The sequence below is a fragment of the Tasmannia lanceolata genome, unplaced genomic scaffold, assembly GCF_043159265.1.
Source record: "Tasmannia lanceolata isolate RefF3 unplaced genomic scaffold, GAP_Taslan_0.1 ptg000008l, whole genome shotgun sequence".
Classification (NCBI taxonomy): Eukaryota; Viridiplantae; Streptophyta; class Magnoliopsida; order Canellales; family Winteraceae; genus Tasmannia; species Tasmannia lanceolata.
In genome coordinates, this window is record NW_027518685.1 from 69,224,838 (window position 1) to 69,251,499 (window position 26,662).

At 37.5% G+C, this 26,662-nt stretch overlaps 1 protein-coding gene and 1 long non-coding RNA gene across 2 annotated transcripts; one reads left to right on the forward strand and one right to left on the reverse strand.

Annotated features, from left to right (window-relative positions):
- The first annotated feature begins 889 nt into the window (after nt 1-889).
- On the forward strand, nt 890-10,322 carry LOC143883274 (uncharacterized). The gene is made up of 2 exons (XM_077386619.1): nt 890-1,219; nt 9,711-10,322. The coding sequence occupies exons 1-2, from the start codon at nt 890-892 to the stop codon at nt 10,320-10,322; spliced, it is 942 nt and encodes a 313-aa protein (XP_077242734.1).
- Nucleotides 10,323-24,161: 13,839 nt separating this feature from the next.
- LOC143883795 (uncharacterized) lies at nt 24,162-26,351 on the reverse strand. The gene is made up of 3 exons (XR_013252545.1): nt 26,219-26,351; nt 25,727-25,767; nt 24,162-24,614 (listed from the first exon to the last, which is right to left on the reverse strand). It is a non-coding gene; the product is annotated as an uncharacterized LOC143883795 (long non-coding RNA).
- Between the last annotated feature and the right edge of the window lie 311 nt (nt 26,352-26,662).

The window sequence follows — 26,662 nt, forward strand, 5'->3', positions numbered from 1 at the left end:
CAGAAATTCCTCTACTTTAAAAAATATTGTTGGGTGTTGTGCGTGATGCAATGTACAGAGTGCTTTGTTGGCTAACCATTGCAATAAATATCTTCTAACAGACAGTTACCTCAATAGTCTAAACTTTTAATTTTATAGAAACAATTGTTGTCTCTATTGTCACTATGTTCCCTGATTCAAGTGTTACTTTTTGGCATGCCCTTCATTGGATCGTTAGGATGGTTTTCTTCGTGTCATTTTTCTTGTACCCCCATTCAAAGGGGAAAATCTGATAAAATTAATAAATTTATTCTACCAAAAACAATTTATGTGTCTTCGTGTGTGGCAGAAACAATTTATTCTATTCTACCAAAAACAATTTATGTGTCTTGTGCAAAACCTATGTGTCTTGTCATTGGAGTTGCAGGGCTTCAGTCCTTTCTCACCTAAATGCAAGATATTCAGCACCTGTTTCATGGTTATGTGATGACTATTGGTTCCAGTTTTGTTGTCATAAGACGCTCATACATTATTGGTTTGCTTAGTTCTGTCCAGGAGATTGTTTGAATTCAATTGTTTTTCTTTTCTTGAATGACATCATTAGTTATGGCCATAGTCTGCTACAGGGGTTTACGTGGTCATGATTTAAAAACATAGAGTTTCACTCAACTGCTTTACTTATTCGTGCCGAATGATATTAGGTAATTGTTGTTTTCAGAATTGTAGAAACTCATGCCTGCTTGCCTAATCTGTATTCCTGTTGGATTGCATGGGTTGGTGAATCAATTGTTGTAATACAGAAGGACAAGATGAGCCGCTGCAATTCTGAAATCATGGTTATGAGAACATTCTGAAAGCATTGATAATATATTTTTTCTTGCATTTTTCCCAACTGATATCTTTTCAGGTTATGGATGACGAAGCTGAGACCGATAAAGGTAAGAATGCGAAATGGTCTACAGAGATGGATAAGGTATTACTTGCAGCATTGCTCCATCAATGTGCGGAGGGGCAGACATGCCTCAACGGATTCAAAGAGAGTGCTTATGTATACTGTACGACGGTTGTGAATGAGACTTTCGGCCTCCATCTGAGGCGCACACAAATCGAGAATCATGTGAAACAAATGAAGAAATTATTTAAGATCCTGCATGGATTAGTTAACAGGAGTGGGTTCAGCTGGGACTGTGAGTTGAAGAGGCTCACGGTTACAAATGACGTTGGTGAACATTATGTTAGGGTAAGAAGTGCCTAACTACAGTACTTAAAGCATTATTGTCCCACCAGTCAATATATTTGTTAATTTATATAGTCTCCTTTAATGTGTAGGATAACCCCGATACAGCTAAATTCTTGAAATAAACAAGAGGGGGGGGGTGAATTGAATTTTGACACTAAATTATCCCTTTTTGAAATTACTTGTGAACCTAGTTAGAATTTTTCTTCTTCAAATTAGGTTTTTGGTTAGTGCAAGTAAGATTGAAAAACAAACGATATATCAAACCAAAACAAGAATGAAAGGACAAAAATAAGAGATGACATACCGATATATAGTGGTTCGGGCAAAGCCCTTTTCCACTCTTCTTAAGATCGTCCTTAAGGATTTCCACTATTGGAGACCTCCACGATGCCCGGCTCCGAGGCGGTTACACTTACAAGGGATATTAAATGAGGATGCCCTTACACCTTTACATAGACTCTCCTTCTCCGCCGAGTTCTAAGCGGTTGCTCTCTAGGGAATTAAAATAAGGAATGCCCTAGCCACCTATACAAGAAGTGAAGATTGAATAGCTTGGCTTCTTCTTGAAAGCTTAATGCTCTTTGTAGATCCTTGATTGCTCTTCAATGATTGTAGTTGCAAGTGAAAGCTCTAAGAATCCCAACTCAATAAATTTGCAAGTGCAAGGCAAGTTTGGAAAAAATCAAATCTTAAGCACAAAATGGGTTGCAAGTTTTCTTCAATGCTTAAGGAGTTTTTCAAATCATCAAGAGAGAGGAAATGAATCCTCTAGATGTTGTATATATAGCCTCACCAAAGAATATGACCGTTTGGGGGTGTGGATATCAAAAATCACAAGTTAATTTAAATCCCAACGGCTAGTTTTTGGTCTGTCGCGAGGTTCTCGGAGTTCCGAGAACCATTCTCGGAGCTCCGAGAAATTCTCGAAGTTCCGAGAAATATTCTCGGAGTTCCGAGAGAACGGCCAGAAGAACAAAATATTCTACTGGACCATTTCTCGGAGTTCCGAGAAAATGGCCAGAAGCTACTGGACCATTTCTCGGAGTTCCAAGAGAACTCTCGGAGTTCCGAGCTCGGAGCTCCGAGAAAAATCTCGGAGTTCCGAGAAGCCTAAAAATCTGTATATTTGAGATTTTATTTTTTGTTTGATTTTTGGCTTTTGGAACTCAACTCCTATGATAATTTTGGAATGTTTATGAGGGTCCCAACATGTTGGTCCACCACATAATCATTCACTAAATCTTTAAAGATCTTTAAGTGTTCTTTGAAAAACAATTTTGAAAACACTTTGAAAACGTTTTGCCTTGACTTGAAAATCTAAAGAGAAGGGATGTACAATGATACCTATGCAACCTTCAATTTCTCTTTAGCTTTGGTCTTCAATTGATCTTCCATATTTGTATGCTTGCTTGAGTGATGATGTGAGCTCAACTTAGCTCCTTTGACTCTTGTTGGGTACATCTTCAAGCATGACCATGTTGTGTGTTGGTTTCTTCAATGATCAATCCTATCATAAACACAACACTTTAAAGCAAATTGATTAGTATTCAAAAACACAATCAATTATGTTTAGAATCATCAAAACAAGATTGGAGAGTAGACCCTTGGGCTTACAATCTCCCCCTTTTTTATGATGACAAACAAAATTGATTATGAGGTGTGTGTGTGGAGTGACATAGTAGGCAAGTGAATACTGGAACTCCCCCTCAATATATGCATACAGATAAATGACACAAGTTATAAGCATGTGGTGCATATAGTCAATTGAATAGATAATCAATTTCAAACCTTCCCCCCCTTTTGTCATCGACAGAAAGGGTGTAAAAAAATTTAGGAGTAGATAACTCCCCCTAAATCAATGCTTATGGTATAGAAATATATAGCCAAGTAATGCACATATACCTGTTCATGATCAAGATGTTGAGAAATGTCAAATTGTTAGGTATTTTTAATTAAAGTGAAGATACCTCTCCAACTTAGAAAAACTAAGAAGGCTAAGAGTATCAATTGAGTGTTTTTAAGATTAATATTTGACATCTCATTCATGCAGATACTACCAAACAACGATGATATGTATAAATACTATATAGATAAGCTGGTGAAAGGCACAAAGTATTTATTTGGCAATTTCTTTGATTTGATCCACACTCCAAATGTTTAAGGCACTTCGGATATAACAAATTCTATCATCACTAAGGGGTTTTGTAAAGATATCCGCTAATTGATCTTCAGTGTTGATATATTTTAAGCAAATATCCTCTTTTTGTGAGTGATCTCTGATGAAGTGATGCCTAATCTCAATGTGTTTTATTCTTGAGTGTTGTATGGGGTTCTTTGTTAAGCTTATAGCACTAGTATTGTCACATTGGATAAGAATATTTTTCATTTTGATTGCATAGTCCATCAATGTGCTTTTCATCCATAGGACTTGAGCACAGCAAGCTCCAGCTGCCACATATTCTGCTTCTGTTGTGGACAGAGCTACTGAATTTTGCTTCTTGCTAAACCATGAAACAAGTGATTTACTCAAGAATTGGCAAGTCCCACTAGTGCTTTTCCTATCTACTCTACATCCAGCAAAGTCTGCATCTGAATATCCGATGAGAGTGAAGGAAGATGATCTTTCATACCACAGTCCTAGACTTTGGGTTCCTCTTAAGTACTTGAAGATCTTCTTAACTGCTGATAGGTGAGACTCTTTAGGATCCGATTGAAATCGAGCACAGAGACAGACAGTAAACATAATGTCTGGTCTGCTGGCTGTCAAATAGAGCAAACTACCTATCATACCCCTATACAATTTCTGATCCACAGATTTTCCAAATTCATCCTTTTCTAGCTTAGCAGTAGTACTCATGGGAATTCTTGATATCTTACTGCTATCCATGCCATACTTCTTTAATAACTCCTTTGTATATTTTTCTTGATTTAAAAATATTCCATTTTTGTATTGTTTAATTTGGAGTCCTAAGAAATAGGTTAACTCACCCATCATGCTCATTTCAAATTCATTTTTCATTAAGGTTGCAAATTCATCACACAATTTTTGATTAGTTGAGCCACAGATGGTATCATCCACATAGATCTGAACAAGGAGGATATCTTGATTTCTCTTTTGATAAACAATGTTTTATCCACCTTTCCCATCTCAAATCCTTTTTCAACCAAGAAAGTGCAAAGCCTCTCATACCAAGCTCTAGGAGCTTGCTTTAATCCATATAAAGCTTTATCAAGCCTGAATACATGATTTGGATGTTTGAAGTCTTCAAAACCTGGAGGTTACTCAACATACACTTCCTCTTGGATATAGCCATTTAGGAAGGCACTTTTGACATCCATTTGATATAATTTAAATCCTTTATGGGATGCATATGCCAAGAGTATCCTAATAGCCTCCATACGGGCAACAGGAGCAAATGTCTCATCATAGTCTATTCCCTCCTCCTGATTGTACCCTTGGGCTAACCAGCCTAGCTTTATTTCTAGTGATAATTCTATTTTCATCCAATTTATTTCTATACACCCATCTCGTGCCAATGACTGGATGATCACTAGGTCTAGGCACTAGCCTCCACACCTTGTTCCTTTCGAATTGACTTAGTTCTTCTTGCATGGCCATCAACCAATATTCATCCTTTTCAGCTTCCTTGATGGATTTTGGTTCTAATTCGGATAGGAACGCCAAATTGTTACTCACACTACGATAGTATGATCTAGTTCTCACTGGCGATGTGGCATCACCTAAAATTTGGGATTCAGGATGATCTACCAATGTTCTCCTATCCCTAGGCAATGAGTCATCATTTTCATTTTCTACTTCCTCACTAGGTAATATATGACTTGTAGATGCATGAGGAGGAACACTCAATTTTGGAAAAAGATGTTCAATGGGTTCATCCTCATCATGTGACATTTCTTGAGGTGTTGGCTCTCTTTCATCAAATGTCACATGCATGGATTCTTCTACAACTAGGGTTCTTCGATTAAATACTCTATATGCTTTGCTATGTGACGAATACCCTAAGAATACTCCATCATCCGACTTCTTATCAAATTTGTGTAAATTTTCTTTAATGTTCAAAATGAAGCATTTACATCCAAACACTCTAAAATAGCTTATATTTGGTTTCAAGTTTTTCCAAAGCTCATAAGGTGTTTTCTTAGAAATTGGCCTTAAATATACCCTGTTTATGATATAGCAAGCGGTGCTAACCGCTTCCCCCCAAAAATATCTAGGGAGATTATTTTCATGCAACATAGTTCTAGCCATTTCTTGGAGAGTTCGATTCTTTCTTTCTACTACTCCATTTTGTTGAGGTGTTCTAGGTGCGGAAAAATTATATTTTATGCAGTGTTCATTACAGTAAGTGTCAAAATGTACATTTTCAAATTCCGTTCCATGATCACTTCTAATGTAAGAGATAGCAACACCTTTTTCATTTTGTATTTGATTGCACAATGTAAGGAAGTTTCCATAAGTTTCATCTTTGTGTGCTAGAAATATGACCCAAGTAAACCGTGAGTAGTCATCCACAACTACGAACACGTACCTCTTTCCACCTAGGCTACTTGTCTTCATTGGTCCAAAAAGATCCATATGAAGTAGCTCCAAGGGGTAGGAAGTTGAAATCATATTTTTATGTGCAAATGAGCTTTTCAATTGTTTTCCTAATTGACAAGTTCTACAAATGTGATCTTTGATGTATTTGAACTTAGGCAATCCTCTAACACTTTCTTTTGAGGAGAGGGTCGAAATGAGATCCATTTCGGCGTGACCCAACCTCCTATGCCATAGCCAAGAATCCTCACTAATGGCATTAAGACAAGTCACATTTTGGAGTCTAAGATCATCTAGTCCAATTGTGTAAATGTTATTGTCTCTAGAACCTATGAATTTTACTTCTCCATCTATCTTATTTTTAACAATGCATTTATCGGGATTGAAGACAACTTCAAAACCATTATCACATAATTGACTAATGCTAATAAGATTATGGGATAAGCCATCAACAAATAGTACATCATGTATGGGAGAGGTAGAGTTACCTATGGTGCCTTCACCTTTGACTTTTCCTTTCTTATCATCTCCAAAGGTAACGTCTGCACCATCCTTGAGTGATAGGGATGCGAATTGAGTAAGGTCTCCGGTCATATGTCTAGAGCATCCACTATCAAGGTACCATGTGTTCTTTTTGTTATGGCTTTTAAGGCATACCTACATATGAATAGGCAAGTGAGATCCTTTGGGTACCCAAATCTTCCTAATCTTGCTATGTTCATTTGTTTTTATTTTAGAGTTCAATTTAATTTTATCTTGTTTAGCATGCATGCAAGCAACTTTATAATGACCTTCTAAACCACAATAAAAGCAAGTTTTGGTACTATTAAAAGAAGCCTTTAAAAGTTTGTTTTTATAGTTGGATATTGTAGTATTCCATTTAAGACCAAGTCCACTTTTATCATGTGGAATTCTTTGAATGTTAACAAGCCTATCCAATTTCAATGAACTATGTTCAAATTTTTCAAATAGTTTCTTTAGTTCATCATATTCAAAAGATATTTTACCATTTTCATGCTTTAGCTTGTTGTTTTCAATCGAAAGCTCTTGTCGATTTTCATTCAAAATGGTAATAGAAGCATTTAACTCATGAATTTCTACTTTGTATTTTTCATTTTTATCATCTAAAAATTCATGATCTTTCTTTAACCAACCAAATTCTTTTGTCATGTTAGCAAGAGAGTTTTCAAGTGAAGCAATTTTATCAAACTGAATTTCAAGTTCATCATTAGCACTTTGTAAGGAATCAAGAACTTCTTTCAAAACAACGACATCATTTAAAGTGTTTACCTCGTTATTGTCGTTTGTTGAGGCCATGAAGCACACGTTCTTTGCTATCAAGCAATCTTCGCCATCATTTTGTTCGCCTTCGCTTTCAATTTCTTCATCCCACGTGGCGGTCATTCCTTTCTTGCCTTCTCTTCTCTTGAAGCGGTTGTTTGAGGTAGGTTCATTGTTGAGTGGACAATCCGGGCGAATGTGTCCAAGCTTCTTGCAACCGTAGCATCGGGGTTGAGAAGACCCATCACCAAGTTCTTCTTTCTTATTGAATGGGGGATTAGTTCTTCTATTTCTCATGCCTCCCATGTTCCTTTGTAAGAATTTGATCCTTCTTGTTAGGAGGGCAACTTCATCTTCCATGTCTTCCTTTGTATCTTCATTTTCACCTACATTGCAAGCAAAAGCAACACATTTTCCTTTTTCACTTTTAGTTTCAATTTCGGGTGCTTTTGTTTTGAAAATCATCTCATGAGTGATCAAGGACCCTATTAGTTCATCTAGGTTCAATGTGTTCATGTCCTTAGCTTCGGTGATTGCGGAGGTTTTGGATTCCCATGACAAAGGTAGGGACCTAAGGATTTTAGTCACTAAATCTCTATTGGAAAATTGTTTTCCAAGACCCCTTAGTCAATTTACAAGATTGGTGAATCTAGTGTACATGTCGGCAATTGTTTCATCGGGTGTCATTTGAAAGAGTTCATATTGCCGAAAAAGATGGTTCATTTTAGATTCTTTGACTTGATTGGTTCCTTCATGGGTGACTTCTAAGGTATCCCAAATTTCCTTAGCCGAATTCAAATTTGATACTCTATTGAATTCTCTGGGAGATAGAGCACAAATAAGGGAATTCATAGCTTTGGCATTATAATTTGAAGCTTGTTGTTCGGCTTCGGTCCAATCATTTAGGTTTCTTGTGGGTAATATGTATTCATTATTAATGGCTCTCCACATTTGATAATCTTGGGTTAAAAAGATTTTCATTTTAGTTTTCCAAAAACCATAGTTTGTTCCATCAAAATAGGGTGGCCTAGTGTTTGAATAACCTTCAGGGTGTTGAGGGTAGTTTGCCATTTTAGAATCTTTACTCTAGACCGGTTAGGGTTTTCTAAAAATTAGAGACGAGGCTTTGATACCAATTGAAATAAACAAGAGGGGGGGTGAATTGAATTTTAACACTAAATTATCCCTTTTTGAAATTACTTGTGAACCTAGTTAGAATTTTTCTTCTTCAAATTAGGTTTTTGGTTAGTGCAAGTAAGATTGAAAAACAAACGATATATCAAACCAAAACAAGAATGAAAGGACAAAAATAAGAGATGACACACCGATATATAGTGGTTCGGGCAAAGCCCTACTCCACTCTTCTTAAGATCGTCCTTAAGGATTTCCACTATTGGAGACCTCCACGATGCCCGGCTCCGAGGCGGTTACACTTCCAAGGGATATTAAATGAGGATGCCCTTACACCTTTACAGAGACTCTCCTTCTCCGCCGAGTTCTAAGCGGTTGCTCTCTAGGGAATTAAAATAAGGAATGCCCTAGCCACCTATACAAGAAGTGAAGATTGAATAGCTTGGCTTCTTCTTGAAAGCTTAATGCTCTTTGTAGATCCTTGATTGCTCTTCAATGATTGTAGTTGCAAGTGAAAGCTCTAAGAATCCCAACTCAATAAATTTGCAAGTGCAAGGCAAGTTTGGAAAAAATCAAATCTTAAGCACAAAATGGGTTGCAAGTTTTCTTCAATGCTTAAGGAGTTTTTCAAATCATCAAGAGAGAGGAAATGAATCATCTAGATGTTGTATATATAGCCTCACCAAAGAATATGACCGTTTGGGGGTGTGGATATCAAAAATCACAAGTTAATTTAAATTCCAACGGCTAGTTTTTGGTCTGTCGCGAGGTTCTCGGAGTTCCGAGAACCATTCTCGGAGCTCCGAGAAATATTCTCGGAGTTCCGAGAGAACGGCCAGAAGAACAAAATATTCTACTGGACCATTTCTCGGAGTTCCGAGAAAATGGCCAGAAGCTACTGGACCATTTCTCGGAGTTCCGAGAGAACTCTCGGAGTTCCGAGCTCGGAGCTCCGAGAAGCCTAAAAATCTGTATATTTGAGATTTTATTTTTTGTTTGATTTTTGGCTTTTGGAACTCAACTCCTATGATAATTTTGGAATGTTTATGAGGGTCCCAACATGTTGGTCCACCACATAATCATTCACTAAATTTTTAAAGATCTTTAAGTGTTCTTTGAAAAACAATTTTGAAAACACTTTGAAAACGTTTTGCCTTGACTTGAAAATCTAAAGAGAAGGGATGTACAATGATACCTATGCAACCTTCAATTTCTCTTTAGCTTTGGTCTTCAATTGATCTTCCATCTTTGTATGCTTGCTTGAGTGATGATGTGAGCTCAACTTAGCTCCTTTGACTCTTGTTGGGTACATCTTCAAGCATGACCATGTTGTGTGTTGGTTTCTTCAATGATCAATCCTATCATAAACACAACACTTCAAAGCAAATTGATTAGTATTAAAAAACACAATCAATTATGTTTAGAATCATCAAAACAAGATTGGAGAGTAGACCCTTGGGCTTACAATTCTTCAAGAAACCTTATGAGCTGTATGATGACTGGGTTGAAATATTTGGGAAGGACATCGCAGATGGGGGATTTCGGAGAAATAACAGGGATCCGCCACGGCCAGTTGTAGAGGAATTCTACACTCCCCAAATGCCACCTACCGAAGACGATAGCTTCACAGAGTTCCTCTCCCATGATGACTGTTTGGGTCAACATTCTCAGGATTTCAGTGCTCCTCAGATGCCGACCCCTATGACACACACTTCATCGAGTAGGCCAAATATTCGTAGGTCGACCTCTCGTCAGCCACCAAGTCCAATGGAAATGAGTATGGGTGGGGAGGGAAGTAGGGAAGGTGGTCCTAGTAGATGCAAGAGGCGAGGTTCTAGTGATTTGAATTCCACTATAAACACTTTCGCCGCCAGTGTCTCGGAGGTTGCGGTTGCTATTAAAGAGAATACTGCTGCTGTTAAAGAGAATAATGAGAAGGAGAACATTCTGTGTGACCAGATCATGGAGGCACTAAAACAAATTGATGGTCTTGATCGTGCAGCGCTCGCTGACATCTATGACTATCTGAGCACACACCTGGCAGAGGGGCGATCGTTTGTTCACCGTGCGAAGGACCTCCGAGAAATGCATGTCGCAAAGTTCTTTTGGAGCCGGTCAGTTGGGAGGGAGTGAGTAGAGTGGCTGATCTCCTTTGGACATCAGTTGTGTTATTGTTGTCCTATGGTTGTGGTTGCTTCTATGTTTTTATTTGGATACTCTGCTTGAAGTTGGACAATATGGTTGGAATGTTAATTTGCAGAACAGTTGTTATTAAATTTCCTTCTACTGATCTAAGTTTTATGTACGCCTCCTGCTTTAATGACCATGCTTTATAAAACATTGTCATAGATGTCAGCATGTATTTTAGAGAACAATCACATGGGGTACTTGTGACATTCATTTAATTCATATGATGTGGCTGCTCTGTCATGGAGAGTGAGCTGTGAAATGGCTTCCTGCGAAAGTGCAGCAAAGGTGAGTCTTCTCTGTGCCTTTTAACTACTTATATAGTATATGTATTCATTTTTATTGATTGTTTCCTATCATACAATTCCTCTTTAGGTGTCGATTTTTGTATAATATCTGCAAACAAAAAACTGTACATTACGTCTATTCATTTATATGTTGTGCAATAACATGTTGAAGTGTGTAAGCTTGTGTAAATGAGATGAGTATTTGATCAAGTCCCTACAAATTCTTATAGTAAGTGTAATTTTTTTATTTTTTTACTTCACAGCTTTCACTTCTCTTCTTTATTGTTTACTTGTTAGTTCAAATCTGCACATAGCACAATTGGGTAGGTGGGGGTGTTGGGACAACCACCTACTGTTTGCAATATATAGAGCACGTGAAGCCCCTTTTCATGCCCAATAACTATAAGGTTGATAACTTAGTGGCGATCACCTAGGTGGTGCCTACTTAGATGACCAAAATGCCTATGAAGGTTAATTGTGCTTCAAGTCTTTCAACATTCTTTTCATTTGGTTATGTTTATGAACCCTTTCTCTGTTGCATGTCTATGTGCTTTATTGTTTACTTGTAACGCTATTGTGCGTTCCTGTAGGTGAATGGCAAAACAGAAGTTCTACGTGGTTTTCAAGGGAAGGCAAGTTGGCGTGTTTGACAATTGGCAGGACTGCCATCTTCAGGTGAACAAGTTTAGTGGAGCTTGTTACCAATCATATGGGACCAGGCAGGAGGCAGATGTTGCCCTTCATGGGTATTTACTTGCTAGTAGTGGGTGCACACAACATGGGAAAGAGGAGACCAGCGTTCAAGGGTATCCACTAGCGTCAACAAGTTCTGCCGGCTCAACTTCCTCTTATACTTAGATATGGTTCTTATGCGTGGTGGTGTACTTTTCTTTTTTGAGGACATGTGTACTGGCTGTAAATATGTTTCGGATTGTACTTAATGATGCAAACCGTTTTTTTTCCCCTTCACTCTATATATAAATAAACAACGTTCTTATGTTCTCATAAAATGTCTACCCTTCACATGTAGAAAAAAAACAATTCTATAAGTTCGTCATTTTTTTCCAAATGCAGTGGCGTCCACCCAAAAGAGAATTTTGTTGGGGCCCAATGTAAATAGACCATGCCCCGAAAATCCTGTGTTCTTGTTTTATCCCAACCATCAAATATATCAAGATTCTTCCATTTAAGATTATTTAAGATGATTACGTCGCAGTCTATTTATGCCAGGCCCATTGAACGTCTGGATTGGATCATAAGCATGCAGTGAACCCCACCAAAAAATAAATTAATCGGGACCGTTTGATTCAACCATGTAACGTGGGACCCATCTAAAAACAGAATAGACTATACAATGCCATTTTCGTAATAAGATACAGAGAGGGTTTTTTTTCCCACCATAGTCCACCAAACCAAACATGGGTTTTGTATTTTGCCGGGATACTTCTAGGACTTTTTTTTTCCTACCATAGTGTGGTCAACCAAACATGGGTTTTTTATTTTACCTGGATACTTCTAGGACTTTTTTTTCCCACCTATCTCCCAGGGTATTTGTTTCTCCCACATAACTCCCGGGAACAAAAAAAACCCGGCAACCAAACGGAGAGATTTGCTAGGCAATTTCACGAAAAAGCCATTTCGTGACTCACTTTTTAGAGAAAGAACAGCCACATAGCAGCACATTTTGTCTTATTCATTTAATTCACATGACGCATTTGTACTGTCCTGTTCAGTCTAAAATGCCAGGGCACAGTCGGTCAGTGCAAGCATGTGTGGGGAGTGTGCATATGTGTGAGTGATGCTAAGGGTGTGCCAGCCAAGGAGGTATGAAATTGGAAACTCATTTCGAGGGTTCGGCAACCGAAACATTTCCATCCCTTGAGATTGGATTTCAGGTGATTGAGATGAAGAGGGGAATGTCACTTCTTCCTCTGTTTATGCACAGATGGAAAGGACACTTTCAGTACATACATAATGCCAACTGAGGAGATGTCGACACGCACAAATTGTCAACGACACGTCGACATGCAAAGAACATGAATGACTTGCGATTGGCAAGGGAAACGTCACCGAGCGCAGAACGCAAATGTCGCTATCGATTCAAGCAGAATGCAAACGACTCTCATGGTTTACAAGCCATTCTATTTCAACTAAATGACAAAAGAATAGAAACAAAATGCCAATGCGAGGGATAGTTGAATTAAAGGGAAGGACTCACTTGGGAAGATAAATTCATTGCATCCTTAATCCGAATAAAATCTATAGCTGGGAAAAGTATAGGTACAGTGCTTGAAAGTAAAGATAAAATGTTAAAACTTGTTTGGATTTTGGTTCTGGTACCTCTTCCTTGGAGACAAATGTCTCTTTATATACCTTTATTTGGATAACTGTAAATACCCGAATTTACCCCTCCCTTCGTCCCCCTTGTGAATCAAGGGTAATTTTGTCATTAAAAGTTGGATTAGAATTAGCGCTTCTTTAGAAAAGCCTATAAATACAACTTTAAGAGAGATTAAAAACCCAAAACCGTCTTTGTGGCCCTAAGAGAAGATCCATGAGGAGAAAGAGAGGAAGAACGCGATTCAAGAAGAGAGAACGTGAATCGAGGTAAGATCTATGTTCTATATAAGGTTTAGCATGTTGAGAACACTAAAACAAGGATTAAAGTATTTAAAAGATAAGATTTGTGATCAATATGGCTTAGAATAAGAATATTTTGACTGATCTTGGATTCATAGGGTTAGTATCGCCCTTTGACCGCCAACAAACCTAAGAATTGGCAGTTATGTCATAAAATTTTAGTTTTAGAAAGCTTAACCTAAAAGATTAGATTATTTTACAATAATTACTCGTACCAATTCGGAGCGTGAAATTGATTTAGATGGATTCCTCTCGTCGATATGAATCCAACAAATCCGACCACACGTGAATCGGAGCTAAAACGGAAAAGTTATGGTCCGTTGAAGTTTTGGGAAAATCGGGACGAATCTGGAATTTTTGCAAAAACCAGTCATGAATAGTAATGTGGGCATCCGATGAATAGTGTCGGGCATCCGATGAATAATAAACCGAGAACCCGAAAGTGTGCAGAGGCGTCCGATGGATAGTGTTGGGCGTCCGATGAATAGTGGTGCGGGCGTCCGATGAATAGTGTCGGACTTCTGAACCCATTGAGAATTTTGAAGTATTTTTCTTAATTTTGGGAAGTTTTAACCATTGCTTTGGCCACTATCCTAGGCCTATTTATTGATATGAATGCCATTGTTTGGGATAGGTATTGTGCCCTAGAAATTGTTGAAGGAATATGTATTCGGTATTCGAGGTACGTAATTTCGTACTATAGTGCTGCGATTTACCTTTCGAATACTATGCCATTGTTGATTTTGAATCCCAAACTCTCTGAATCTTTGGAGCCATTGATAAACTTTAGACTTGACTTGGGTCTTGCATGCTAATTCCGTTATTTTTTGAAATCTATTGAATCTTATGGCAAAGAGACTTACATTGAATGCTTTTTCCATTATATGAATCTTTTGTGAAAACCCATTTGTGATTCCTTCACACTAATGAACTTTGACCACTGTGTGACCATCTGCATTGAAACCTTATGAAAAATCTATGTGAATTACTATCTTTGAATGTCGAATGAACTCTAATGAATTTGGTTATTTGGTGCACCTACGCGGTGTAATACTTCAGACTTGTGAAACCCTTTCAGTTTTTCTAACGGTATGAATCTTTGAACTATCAGACATCCTCTACTATATGAATCCACTTTGAAACTAATGTGAAACAATCACTTTGAACTTTGAATACCTTCTTTTGAACTGTGTGAACTTTAAACACCTATTGAGAGGCTCAGGTTATGTGAACTCAGAAAAGACCCCCGCCAGTGGGGCATGGGCATTAGCCTATATGTGAACATAAGAACTGTGATCCTGCCAATGGGGGATAAACATTGGCCCTGTCGACAGGTATGTGAACCTAGGAACTAGTTCGAACACCATGGGCGGTCGGTGTAAGCAATAACACGCTTTTTGGACCCGTGAGCAGTCGGAGAGAAAATAACTTGCTTTTTGGACTAAGCTGATGATGTCGGGGTGTTATCGTACCTTAATGAGTTTCCCTTCTGTGACCCTCGGAACCTGTGACTCCCTTCGTTGCGACATTATGAGACATCTTTTATGAACTTTGCTTCTAAGCTATTGCTCTTGTGATTAGCCATGCCTTGTGTAGCTCGTACCTACTTTATTCATTGTTGGCCTTTGATCCTTTGAACATTGTGACTCTTTCGTTGTGACACTTTGACCTATGCCTTTATGAGCCTTACTCCTTAACATTGAACTTGTGTTAACTATCTCACTTGTGGCTTATATCCTTCTATTCTGTTACGAACCTCTCTTTTGTAGCATGCATGATCCCACTTTTGTAGTGTGTTTTTATATACTGAGCTTTTCAGCTAACTGTGGTTATATTAACATTTTCAGACTTTGATCCTCGTGGACTCAGCGAGGAGGAGCGGAAGAGATATCTGCTTTTGAATTTTGTTATCTTTCAGTACTTTACATTCCTTAGACATTGAGTATTGTTAGGATTATTGAGATTGTATTATTTGACTTCATCACTTTGATTATTTAGATTATTGTAGGTGGTTTTGATATTTGCTTTGCTAGCCTTGTACGCTTGTGAAGTTGCTTTGCAGATGTACGGCGTTGTCGCACCCTTAAGCCTTGTGTTATGAATATGTATGTGTATATGTGCAGCTTTGGGGCATGACAGAAAAGTGGTATCAAAGCCTAGGCTTTAGGTCCTACGTAGAAGAATTGAACAAAAGACTTCGATTGTGAGATTTGAGAACTTAGGCAAGGAGCAATTTAGGAAGCGCTTGATGGATTTGTGTGTTCCAGGGACGCCTGACAACACATAAGTCAGTCGCGCGACTAGTGCCTAATTATAAATTCAAATGCACCTGGAGACGCTTGGGAAGCATGCGAGTTTGTAATTGGGTATGAATAGTAAGAAACTCAAGTCCATGGGGTATTTTTGATACATAGTATGGATATTTATGAATTGTGAAACATGTGACAAATGACTAATTGAGTGTTTTATGGAATTGTAGAATGACTAGACGAGGAGTCGTAGAATGTGACCTTATAGCCAATAGTGTCAGCAAGATGTGTCCTATCAGGATTTGTGATGGCAGACTTAATACTTTTAGAACTTTATGATTTTGATGTGATTCTGGGCATGGATTGGTTCTCAGCCCATCATGCCCTTGTGGACTGCAATAAGAAAATAGTGAACTTTGAAATTCCTGGAGAGGAAAGATTCTGTTTTGAAGGGAGTGGAGCTCGCTCTACCTCTGTGATTCTATCTGCCATGCATGTCGTTTGCTTAGACAAGGCTGTGAAGCCTTTCTAGCATCAATAGTGGAAGTTGAGAGTAATGATGTAAGGGTTGAAGATATCCCGTGGTGAATGAATTTATAGATGTTTTTCCTAAAGACCTTCCTGGTCTTCCCCCAGACAGAGAAGTGGAGTTTAGTTTGGATTTAGCACCAGGTACGTCACCTATTTCTAAGACCTCGTACCGGATGGCTCCTGTGGAAATATTGGAGTTGAAAGAACAGTTAGAAGAACTTCTAGAGAAAGGTTTTGTGCGACCCAGTGTTTTGCCATGGTGAGCTTGTATGAATCTGGAGTGCTTAGTTCTACATGAGAATTTGTTAGTTGTGGGATAAGGCAATGTAGTCAACTCATTTGAACTGGGGGCATTTTGGATTAGCATATAAGTTAACCACACTAGTATGGGACTGTGTAGTGAGTTGTGTGCACTAGAAGCCCTTAGTTGAATTATGATTCAGCGTATTAGTGTGAGAGGATATGATTGGTTCAAGTGTTCTAAGACAAAGTTAGAGAATGAGAATGAGTTAGGAATTTGACTTTCTGTGACATGCACCATTTGATTTTGCTCTGTGATTACTTCGAATCACATTCATCTTGTGATCCTCTTTGATTGGGAACTTAATCGAATTGCCCTATCTTGAATGCATCATCGCTAAGATATGGTTGATTGTTCATCACCGATCCAATAAGAATTCTATATCTTTCCTTGTGTTTTCCTACCATATGTGGTAAAGTTTCGATTGCTTTCTTATAAGCTTCTTTAATCGAATAAGATCAAGGATTATTAGTGTGGCATCTGAATCAATTCTGTGGAAAATGTGCCCTTGAAATTAGGGAAACCAAATCCAGTTAGCATTAATCTCATTTGATATTATGTGTGTTATTGTAATCTAAATCTGACCATAAACTTTGTTTCGGCCTCAAATCATTAATTGAGGAGATAAATTAGTACTCTAGTAAATCTGAAAGGAACATGTGTTTTATATTTGAACTCTTGTGTAAGTTATTGTATGTGCCCATCATTCCATCTCTTAGGTGACTAATGAAAATTTTTGAGAAAAGAAAAGCCACAGGATAAATCAATTTAGCTTTGAACCGGGTCACCAAAAACCCCCACAATCTGACATTTTGAAAACTCAAAAATAAAATAGTTCTGGAGCAACTTTTTAAATAGTTTGTTGTTGTAATTTGAATTTGACTCTAAGTTTCGCCTTAACATTTATCTACTATTAGAACAACTAAGAATTTGTACTTTTGTATGTGTTCTCAAAGTATAAGTTATTATAATAAGACATTTGTTTCGTTCTTAGATAACTGTCTCGTCTTAGTTTGTAAGTAGAAGATTTTAAGAAATGGAAAAAACTTTGAAATAAAAGAATTCAGTATTGAACTAGTTTAGCAAAGTCTTTTAACCTAAGATTTTAGAATCTCAGAGCTATATATATATATATATATATATATATATATATATATATATATATATATATATATATATATATATATATATATATAAAGAAAGAAAGAGGAGAACAATTTGTATATTTGTAATCGAAAGAAATTGCCTAATATATTTGAACTTAGTAGTGAGACCTGGCCCTTCGAATCCATTAGAATATGAATGTGTGACATTTAAAATAGTTAAGTGATCCATGTTCAGTACCTAAACCCTTTGAGTCCTATCAGAATTTGAAAAACAAACTGAACTCCGATAATCGACTTGTGATGCCTTTTCGAATCCCTTATATCTTATTAGATTTTGACTATGTGGCCTTTGATATCTGATCTATGCCTTCGGCTAGAACCCTCTGAATTTTTGTATTGTGACCATTTAAGTTTTATCACTTGTTCCGTGTTTAGAGAGAGATCTATCTCGTATGTATCAAATCTAGGTTAAAATTGTATTTGATAAACCGTACGAGATCTTTATCGTTGTGATGGACCATTGAACCATTCACATTTTGAATTCTACCTTCAGTAATGTAATGAACACAAAAAAAAAAATATTGTTTGAAACCTATAAGTGCATTGTTAAATTGTATGTTTGAAAGACAGGATTAGCTAAACTAGTGAGTGGAGCACACTCAGTAAATATCGAGTGAATCCTAGCCTATAATTACATATTCTCCCTAGGATACCTTGTCTCGGCCTGATGAAAGAGGCCCCTTCTTAGAAATTGTCCAGTGTGTGAAGTAAATAAGAAAAATCAAGTATAGAATTATATCACCTTATGTGTCTTAACTAACCATAGGGTAGAATGTAATACCCGAATTTACCCCTCCCTTTAATATTCGTCCCCCTTGTGAATCAAGGGTAATTTTTTCATTAGAAGTTGGATTAGAATTAGGGCTTCTTTAGAAAAGCGTATAAATACAACTTTAAGAGAGATTAAGAACCCTAAACCGTCTTTGCGGCCCTAAGAGGAGATCAACGAGGAGAAAGAGAGGAAGAACGTGATTCAAGAAGAGAGAACGTGAATCGAGGTAAGATCTATGTTCTATATAAGGTTTAGCATGTTGAGAACACTAAAACAAGGATTAAAGTATTTAAAAGATAAGATTTGTGATCAATATGGCTTAGAATAAGAATATTTTGACTGGTCTTGGATTCCTAGGGTTAGTATCGCCCTTCGATCCCCAACGAACCAAAGAATTGGCAGTTATGTCATAGAATTTTAGTTTTAGAAAGCTTAACCTAAAAGATTAGATTATTTTACAATAATTACTCGTACCAATTCGGAGCATGAAATTGATTTAGATGGATTCCTCTTGTCGATACGAATCCAACGGATCCGACCACGCGCAAATCGGAGCTAAAATGGAAAAGTTATGGTCCGTTGAAGTTTTGGGAAAATCGGGACGAATCTGGAATTTTCGCAAAAACTAGTCATGAATAGTGCTGCAGGCGTCCTATGAATAGTGTCGGGCGTCCGATGAATAGTGTCGGACTTCCGAACCCATTGAGAATTTTGAAGTATTTTTCTTAATTTTGGGAGGTTTTAACCATTGCTTTGGCCACTATCCTAGGCCTATTTATTGATATGAATGACATTGTTTGGGATAGGTATTGTGCCCTAGAAATTGTTGAAGGAATATATATTCGGCATTCGAGGTACGTAATTTCGTACTACTTTAGTGCTGCGATTTACCTTTTGAATACTATGCCATTGTTGATTGTGAATCCCAAACTCTCTGAATCTTTGGAGCCATTGATAAACTTTAGACTTGACTTCGGTCTTGCATGCTAATTCCGTTATTCTTTGAAATCTATTGAATCTTATGGCAAAGAGACTTACATTGAATGCTTTTCCCAATATATGAATGTTTTGTGAAAACCCATTTGTGATTCCTTCACACTAATGAACTTTGACCACTGTGTGACTATCTGCATTGACAACCTTATGAAAAATCTATGTGAATTACTATCTTTGAATGTCGAATGAACTCTATTGAATTTGGTTATTTGGTGCACCTACGCGGTGTAATACTTTAGACTTGTGAAACGCCTTTCAGATTTTCTAACGGTATAAATCTTTGAACTATCAGACATCCTCTACTATATGAATCCACTTTGGAACTAATGTGAAACAATCACTTTGAACTTTGAACACCTTCTTTTGAACTGTGTGAACGCTGAACACCTGTTGAGAGGCTTAGGTTATGTGAACTCAGAAAAGACCCCCGCCAGTGGGGCATGGGCATTAGCCTATATGTGAACATAAGAACTGTGATCCCGCCAATGGGGGATAAATGTTGGCCCTGTCGACAGGTATGTGAACCTAGGAACTAGTTCCAACACCGTGGGCGGTCGGTGTAAGCAATAATACGCTTTTTGGACCGGTGGGCAGTCGGGGTGATAATAACTTGCTTTGTGGACTCATAGGCAGTCGGGGAGAAAATAACTTGCTTTTTGGACTAAGCCGATGATCTCGTGTTGTTATCGTACCTATATGAGTTTCCCTTCTGTGACCCTCAGAACCTGTCTCCCTTCGTTACGACATTATGAGACATCTTTTATGAACTTTGCTTCTAAGCTATTGTTCTTGTGATTAGCCATGCCTTGTGTAGCTCGTACCTACTTTATTCATTGTTGGTCTTTGAACCGTTGAACATTGTGACTCTTTCGTTGTGACAATTTGACCTATGCCTTTATGAGCCTTACTCCGTAACATTAAACTTGTGTTAACTATCTCACTTGTGGCTTATATCCTTCTATTCTGTTACGAACCTCTCTTTTGTAGCATGCATGATCCCACCTTTGTAGTGTGTTTTATGTACTGAGCTTTTCAGCTGACCCTGGCTATATTAATATTTTCAGACTTTGATCCTTATGGACTCGACCAGGAGGAGCGGAAGTGATATCTGATTTTTGAATTTTGTTATCTTTCAGTACTTTACATTCCTTAGACAGTGAGTATTGTTAGGATTATTGAGACTGTATTATTTGACTTCGTCACTATGATTATTTAGATTATTGTAGGTGGTTTTGATATTTGCTTTGCTAGCCTTGTACACTTGTGAAGCTTGCTTTGCAGGTGTACGGCACTGTCGCACCCTTAAGCCTTGTGTTGTGAATATGTATGTGTATGTGTGTGGCTTTTGGGCGTGACAATAACTGCCCCTCACTACCCTACGTTCTCTTGGAGGGAACTCTTTGGGAATTTCCCACTCTAAGCGCCCTTATTTTCATGTCCTACATTCTTCTAGGTGGTTATCATCCACCTTCCCTTGATTGGCAACTGTAGTTTCACTCCTTTGACTCAGTCCATGCGGGTAATAACTTGGTAACTCGGTCCCACTTGACTGATTGGGCTTAGAGATAAGTACAACTAGGATGGAATTCTTGATGACTGTCTAACCTTTTGGATTCCAATTCTCACGTGTTCTTCCACTCCTATCGAGTGCCAGCATGGAGCGTAACTCCATTTACCTGGTCCAAAGGATTCACCACTTGTCCATTCGGTCATTCATGATCGATCATGTCCAAAATCGGGTGTAAACATTCCCCCCCCACATTCCTTCATTTTGCAGATGGAGACCAATAGGTTGCATTCCTCTATCCGAAGCACCTTTAATCCTTCAAATGGATTTTGAGATTCGAATCTCATCGTTTCTTGTCACAAGTCTTAGCGGTTAAGTAAGGACACATGTTGCCTCGAGGTTGAGCACGTTATTTCATAACCAACGAAATGCACCTGAAATCCGAAATACACGTGTACTCATTTTTTCCAAATCCTCATATTCCTTTCTCTGGTTAAAGTTTCATTTGATCGTCTCTTTTAGATCTCTCATTTGTTCCTCATTGTGTCTTCTTCCCGTTAGAACCTCCCTGATCCTGATCTGACAAAAAGTCTAAAGGTTTTTGATGGAGTCTTGATTATCGCTAATGTAGCTTATTGCCCCCAAATCTTCTCCATCGTTCCAGATTCTTCTGCTGTCACCCTGGGGCGTTATCGTCTCAAAGGTTCCTTAGATTAATATCGGGCGTTTTTTCCCCGACATTCTAAAGAAAAGCTTCCCATCCAAAAGTCTGATTCTGCCACTCTTCATCAGTCTATGCGGTCGTGGTCGCCCTCGGAAAAAGGCAGGCTAGCATGGGTGGATTGAATGGCATCAGTAAAAGCGGATTCTTGGAAAGTTCTTGGCATATATGAGTCCATATATTTATTCAAGCTTCCAATACCTGAAAATAGTCCTTTTCCATCCGCGGCCTCATATCTCTAGAGTCGGACCATGAACTCTATTCATTTCAAAGTTGGTCCAATGGGTCCAACTCTTCTCGATGTAACCGGTTTGATAGGTCTCCCCCCACATGTGAAGAATTCTCTGCGAGTTTTGATATTGCTGGAGAGACTTTTGGCTTAGAGCTCGACAAGGCCTCAATTTATTCCAGATTCATTACCATTTACCAAAAGTTCGATGGCAACATTTCTGACCAAGTGTATTTCCTCTTTCTCCTGACTTGGGTGTGTAATTTTTTTTCTTTACACTAAATCAGTTAAGGTTAGTAAAGCCATTTCAAAGTTAGCAAGGGCCATGTTTCATGGCCGTAAGCTAGCCTTAGCACCTCTTGCCTTGTCGCCATATATCGTGGTTCCCACGACTTTCTATCTACAGAGTCTACTTCTTCTGAGGGCCCCCTTTGGATTCTGCAGCTTTGGCTTCACCTTTATTTTCGAGCTTTGCCCACCCTTGAAAGATGTCACCTACCATTTCACTATTGGGTTTGAGCTCGCATTGCTAGAAGAGGACACGAATCCTTACTTATTTAGGGATTGTCTCTTGTTTTCCTTCAATGTTGAATCCCGATCAATGTTTGCTCCTTTAATCTCTGATCTGCCTGGTCCTTCCTAGTTTCGACACTCGCTCAGTTTTGCTCCTGATATTGATCCGGACCTTCTGACCATCATATGGGTTCTTGCTTCATATGGGCTTCTTATTTAATTTTTGGCTCGTCAATTTGGTTTTTATTCAATCCATTCCTTTTCCAACAATTTACTCGGCCAACTTGGACTTCTATGAGAGACAGATTCTCAATTCTCTAGCTGAGATGACTATAGTTTCATCCATTTATCCTATTCTGAAACAAACTTTTCACTTTAGCCCTTCACAAAACTCTTTTTTTTTACAATATGAAGGATATTTTCTTATATATATATATATATATATATATATATATATATATATATATATATATATATATATGAGAAAACGGTTCCTACACATATGTGTAGAGAGTTCTCTACACACTAGCTTAAAATACAGTGGGGGCCCACATTGTTTGGGTGATCCAAGCCATCCATTTTAAAGGCCCTCACATAGATAGGTTGTCTACAAAAAATCAGATCCATAGGATCATCCCAACCCTACGATTTGTGGAGGCAAAATGGATGTCTTTAAACCTTCACAAATTAGTTCATTTTTTGCCTCCAAAGTTCGAATGGTTAGGATGATCCTATGGATCTGATTTTTTGTGGACACCCTATCTATGTGAGGGCCTTAAAAATGAATGGTTTGGATCACCCAAATAAGGTGGCCCCCACTGTATTTTAAGCTAGTGTGTAGATAGCTTATCTACACATATGTGTAGGAACCGTTTTCTCATATATATATAACCGTCCATGGGTTGATCCAAACCGTACGGACCACATATGCGATGCACGGGCCGACAAAGAACTGTACGGACCACATCATAGGTTGATCCAAACCGTCCATGTGATGGAACACAACATAAATAGGTTGTGCCCCAAAAATCATTTGTTGTTCCTCTTAAGGTGCCCGGAATTTATAAATATTTTTCAAGGTGTCCCGAATTCGTCATATCCTCAACATATTAATCAGGAAAAGTAGTTTTTTCATAATTGTCATATTTCAATACCTCTTCTTGGTAGTTTTTTTAGTAATTGTCATATATAGTTACCCATTGCCCGTAATTTTCCTACAAAACTTTAGTAAGTAATGATTATTATTGCTAGCTTCTTTCGGTACTCATTATTGCTAGCCACCTTTATAGAAAATAGTATTTTCATTCATTTTTTCACCAAGTGTAATAAGACAAATCTACGAAGACATACAAGTGCAAAGGACGGGCGAGACATAGCCTTTGGAGAAGGTGGCTAGCAAATGATGATTCAAAATTACCCACCACGTGTTAATTCCACAGATTTTTGAAATAATTCAACAATTTCTCTTCTGCTATATATATATATATATATATATATATATATATATATATATATATATATATATAAAACCCCGTGCGATGCACGGGGCGACAAAAAAACTAAAGATGATAAAATAAGAAATTTTAATTTACAAATCTCCAAAAAATAAAAACCCATCACCAAGAAATAGAATCTATTAATGCTATGGGTGCAGCAAGTAAACAAGGGCATAAGTAGAAAATAAAAATAGTGAGGAACTAAACTAAAACTCAAAAAAAATTACAAAGGAAAGGAAACATCAATGAGAAGTCCTTCTCGAAAGTTGGAGTTTAACCAAATCTCAGCTGCTATATTTGATTTGATCTTGTTAGAAAAAATGAAAATATCTACAAACATACAGAAAAAACAAAGTATCTAAACCTAAGAACCAAAGTCAATAAATAACTAAATTTATATACCATAAGATCTTTAAGTATCAAAACACAGGTATACAATACATTTATTTCGACGTTAACCACAATGATGTTGTCATCTCTTCAAAAAATACAACCAAGCTAGAGACGTCCGCGAAATCCAACTAGCTAATTTCATCTGACATTGTGGTATACATTTCGCTTAAAGGAGATGTGTGTGCAAAACAAAAATTATAAATATGCAAAACGTGAGAACATCCATTGAAAAGCTTGGACATTTACTAAAGATGGGGCAAGACGTAAGACTGATATTTTGCTTGAGGAAGTGACAATCCAAGTTTTTGGCTAATATTTGGCCACTAAAGATGGTAAACATAGTCCAATTCACAGTAAAATGCATGCAAATATAAGCATCCAATAGAGTCAGATCTTACCCTAACTGAAACAATCGCATCCAACCAAACAAACCTAACCTGCCATTGAAACCCAAGTCAATCCAACAGACAAAGACAAAGCGAGGCTTTCCAAAATCCTTGCAAATATAAACAAAAGCTTACTTAAATTGAAACAATTGATTCAAAAATACAACCAAGCTGTCTTGTCATTGAAAGGCAAGCCAGTCTAATAGGTAAAGCAAGTTTTCACCAAACCGTTGCAAATATAAATATTCAATAGACTCGAGGCAAGTCAGTCTAATAGGTAAAGCAAGTTTTCACGAAACCGTTGCAAATATAAATATTCAATAGAATCTGAGCATGTCATTGAAAGGTAAGCAGCTCCAATAGGAGTCCTGCAATCGTAGAAAGTACATTCAGTCAAATAAATCTTTCAGTGTTCTTACCATCTACATATAACATAGAATCAAGAATATGCCTTATAATGAAGAAATAATCAATCATTTTGCATTATAACAGAAATCAGGGTATGCAATTATGAGAAACAAAGCCAGAAATGAGAAGTAGACGGAAAATATATGAAAAACAAAGCACTGTGCCTATTGAGCATTACATGGCAATGAGAAGCTAATTGGAAATTGTAAACCAAAGTAAGAAGAGTCGGACGAATTCCTCTACAGATAGAAATGCTAATATAATAAGAAAAACAATGAGGATCTGAACCAAAACTCAGATAAAATTATAGAGAAAAGGAAACATCCACGTAAAGCCCTTTAATAGTTTTAGAGTTGAAACCCAAATATCCACAGCCATATAGGAAAAAATATGTAAAACCAAAAACCAAGTCAATAAAAAAAATTAAAATGCAGTAACTATAAGTAACTATAAGCCTGAAAAGCCCAAAAAACACAATTATACAGTACATGTATTCAAGAAAGAATAAGCATGCCTTTATTGTGCCATATCTTACTCCTCATCCTGAGCTTGACAGCCCCAACAGTCAGGATGTAATGACCCATAATTAGTCGTTAAAAACATAAAACATAATCCTGCTGAAGAATGGAAATAATCTAGTTGAAGAACGGAAATAAATGAAACTTGAGAACTCCCTGGCCGATGAACGAAGAGAGGCCTAAACCAATCCTTGAGATAAATTTTGCAGGAGTTAAGATTAGAAATTGTAAAATCACCTTTCATGTTGCACAAATCTCTGCAAATCCAGCCCAAGTCACTGATTCCCGTAATCAATCGCCAAAAGAATAAGAAGAAAAAAAGGAATGTAAATCTAAAGAGAGACCAGCTACAATTGATAAAAAATAAAAAATAAAAAAAAGGCAAGGGAAATGCATTTGGGTTGCCCATAGAAGACCAACTTGAGAGAAAAAAAAAAAGAGCACGGCTTGGATTTGAATACAAATGGGATGAGGGTTTGGTCTGCTGAAAAATGAAAAAGAAAAGAAACCCAAACCCCAAACCAAAGTAAATATATATATATATAAAAAGAAAAAAGAGAATCACAGATTATCCAAACTGGTTCTTAAACAGATTCAGAAAATTACATTGCAAACCCTAAGAAATTCATATAAGATAAAGGGGGAAAAACCCAAACCAGGAAAATAGCATACAATAGGGGAGAAAACCCAAAATAGAAGAACAAATATAATAGATCATAAGGGTTTTACCTCACACATACAGGGAAGATGATGAAGAAGATGAAAAAAACAACCGTGGAGACCTCAGAAGAACTGGAAAGTGCAGAATCAAACTACAAAATCAGAAGAGGAGAGAAAGAGACGTCTGTGAGTTTCAGAGAGACCTCTTATGGGGTTTTAATTTTACAAAAAAAGAGAGATTTTGAAGACCAGGTTATAGAGAGAGAGAGAGAGAGGTCGAGATGCCTCTCAAGGCGCTTGGCGCGTGGGAAATCGGGGGCACAACAGTGTTTTTTTAATTTTCGATAGGTAAAAATTAATGAAAACAAAAAATCTCGGGAGAAAATCGAGAGAAAATCTCTGGCCGATATTTTAGGCGTTTCACGAGACATGCTTATTTCGCCTTCTATTTTCTCTCTCTTAATATGAAGAGGAAAGGGAGCCCGACACGTAAGAGAATTTTTTTTTTTACAT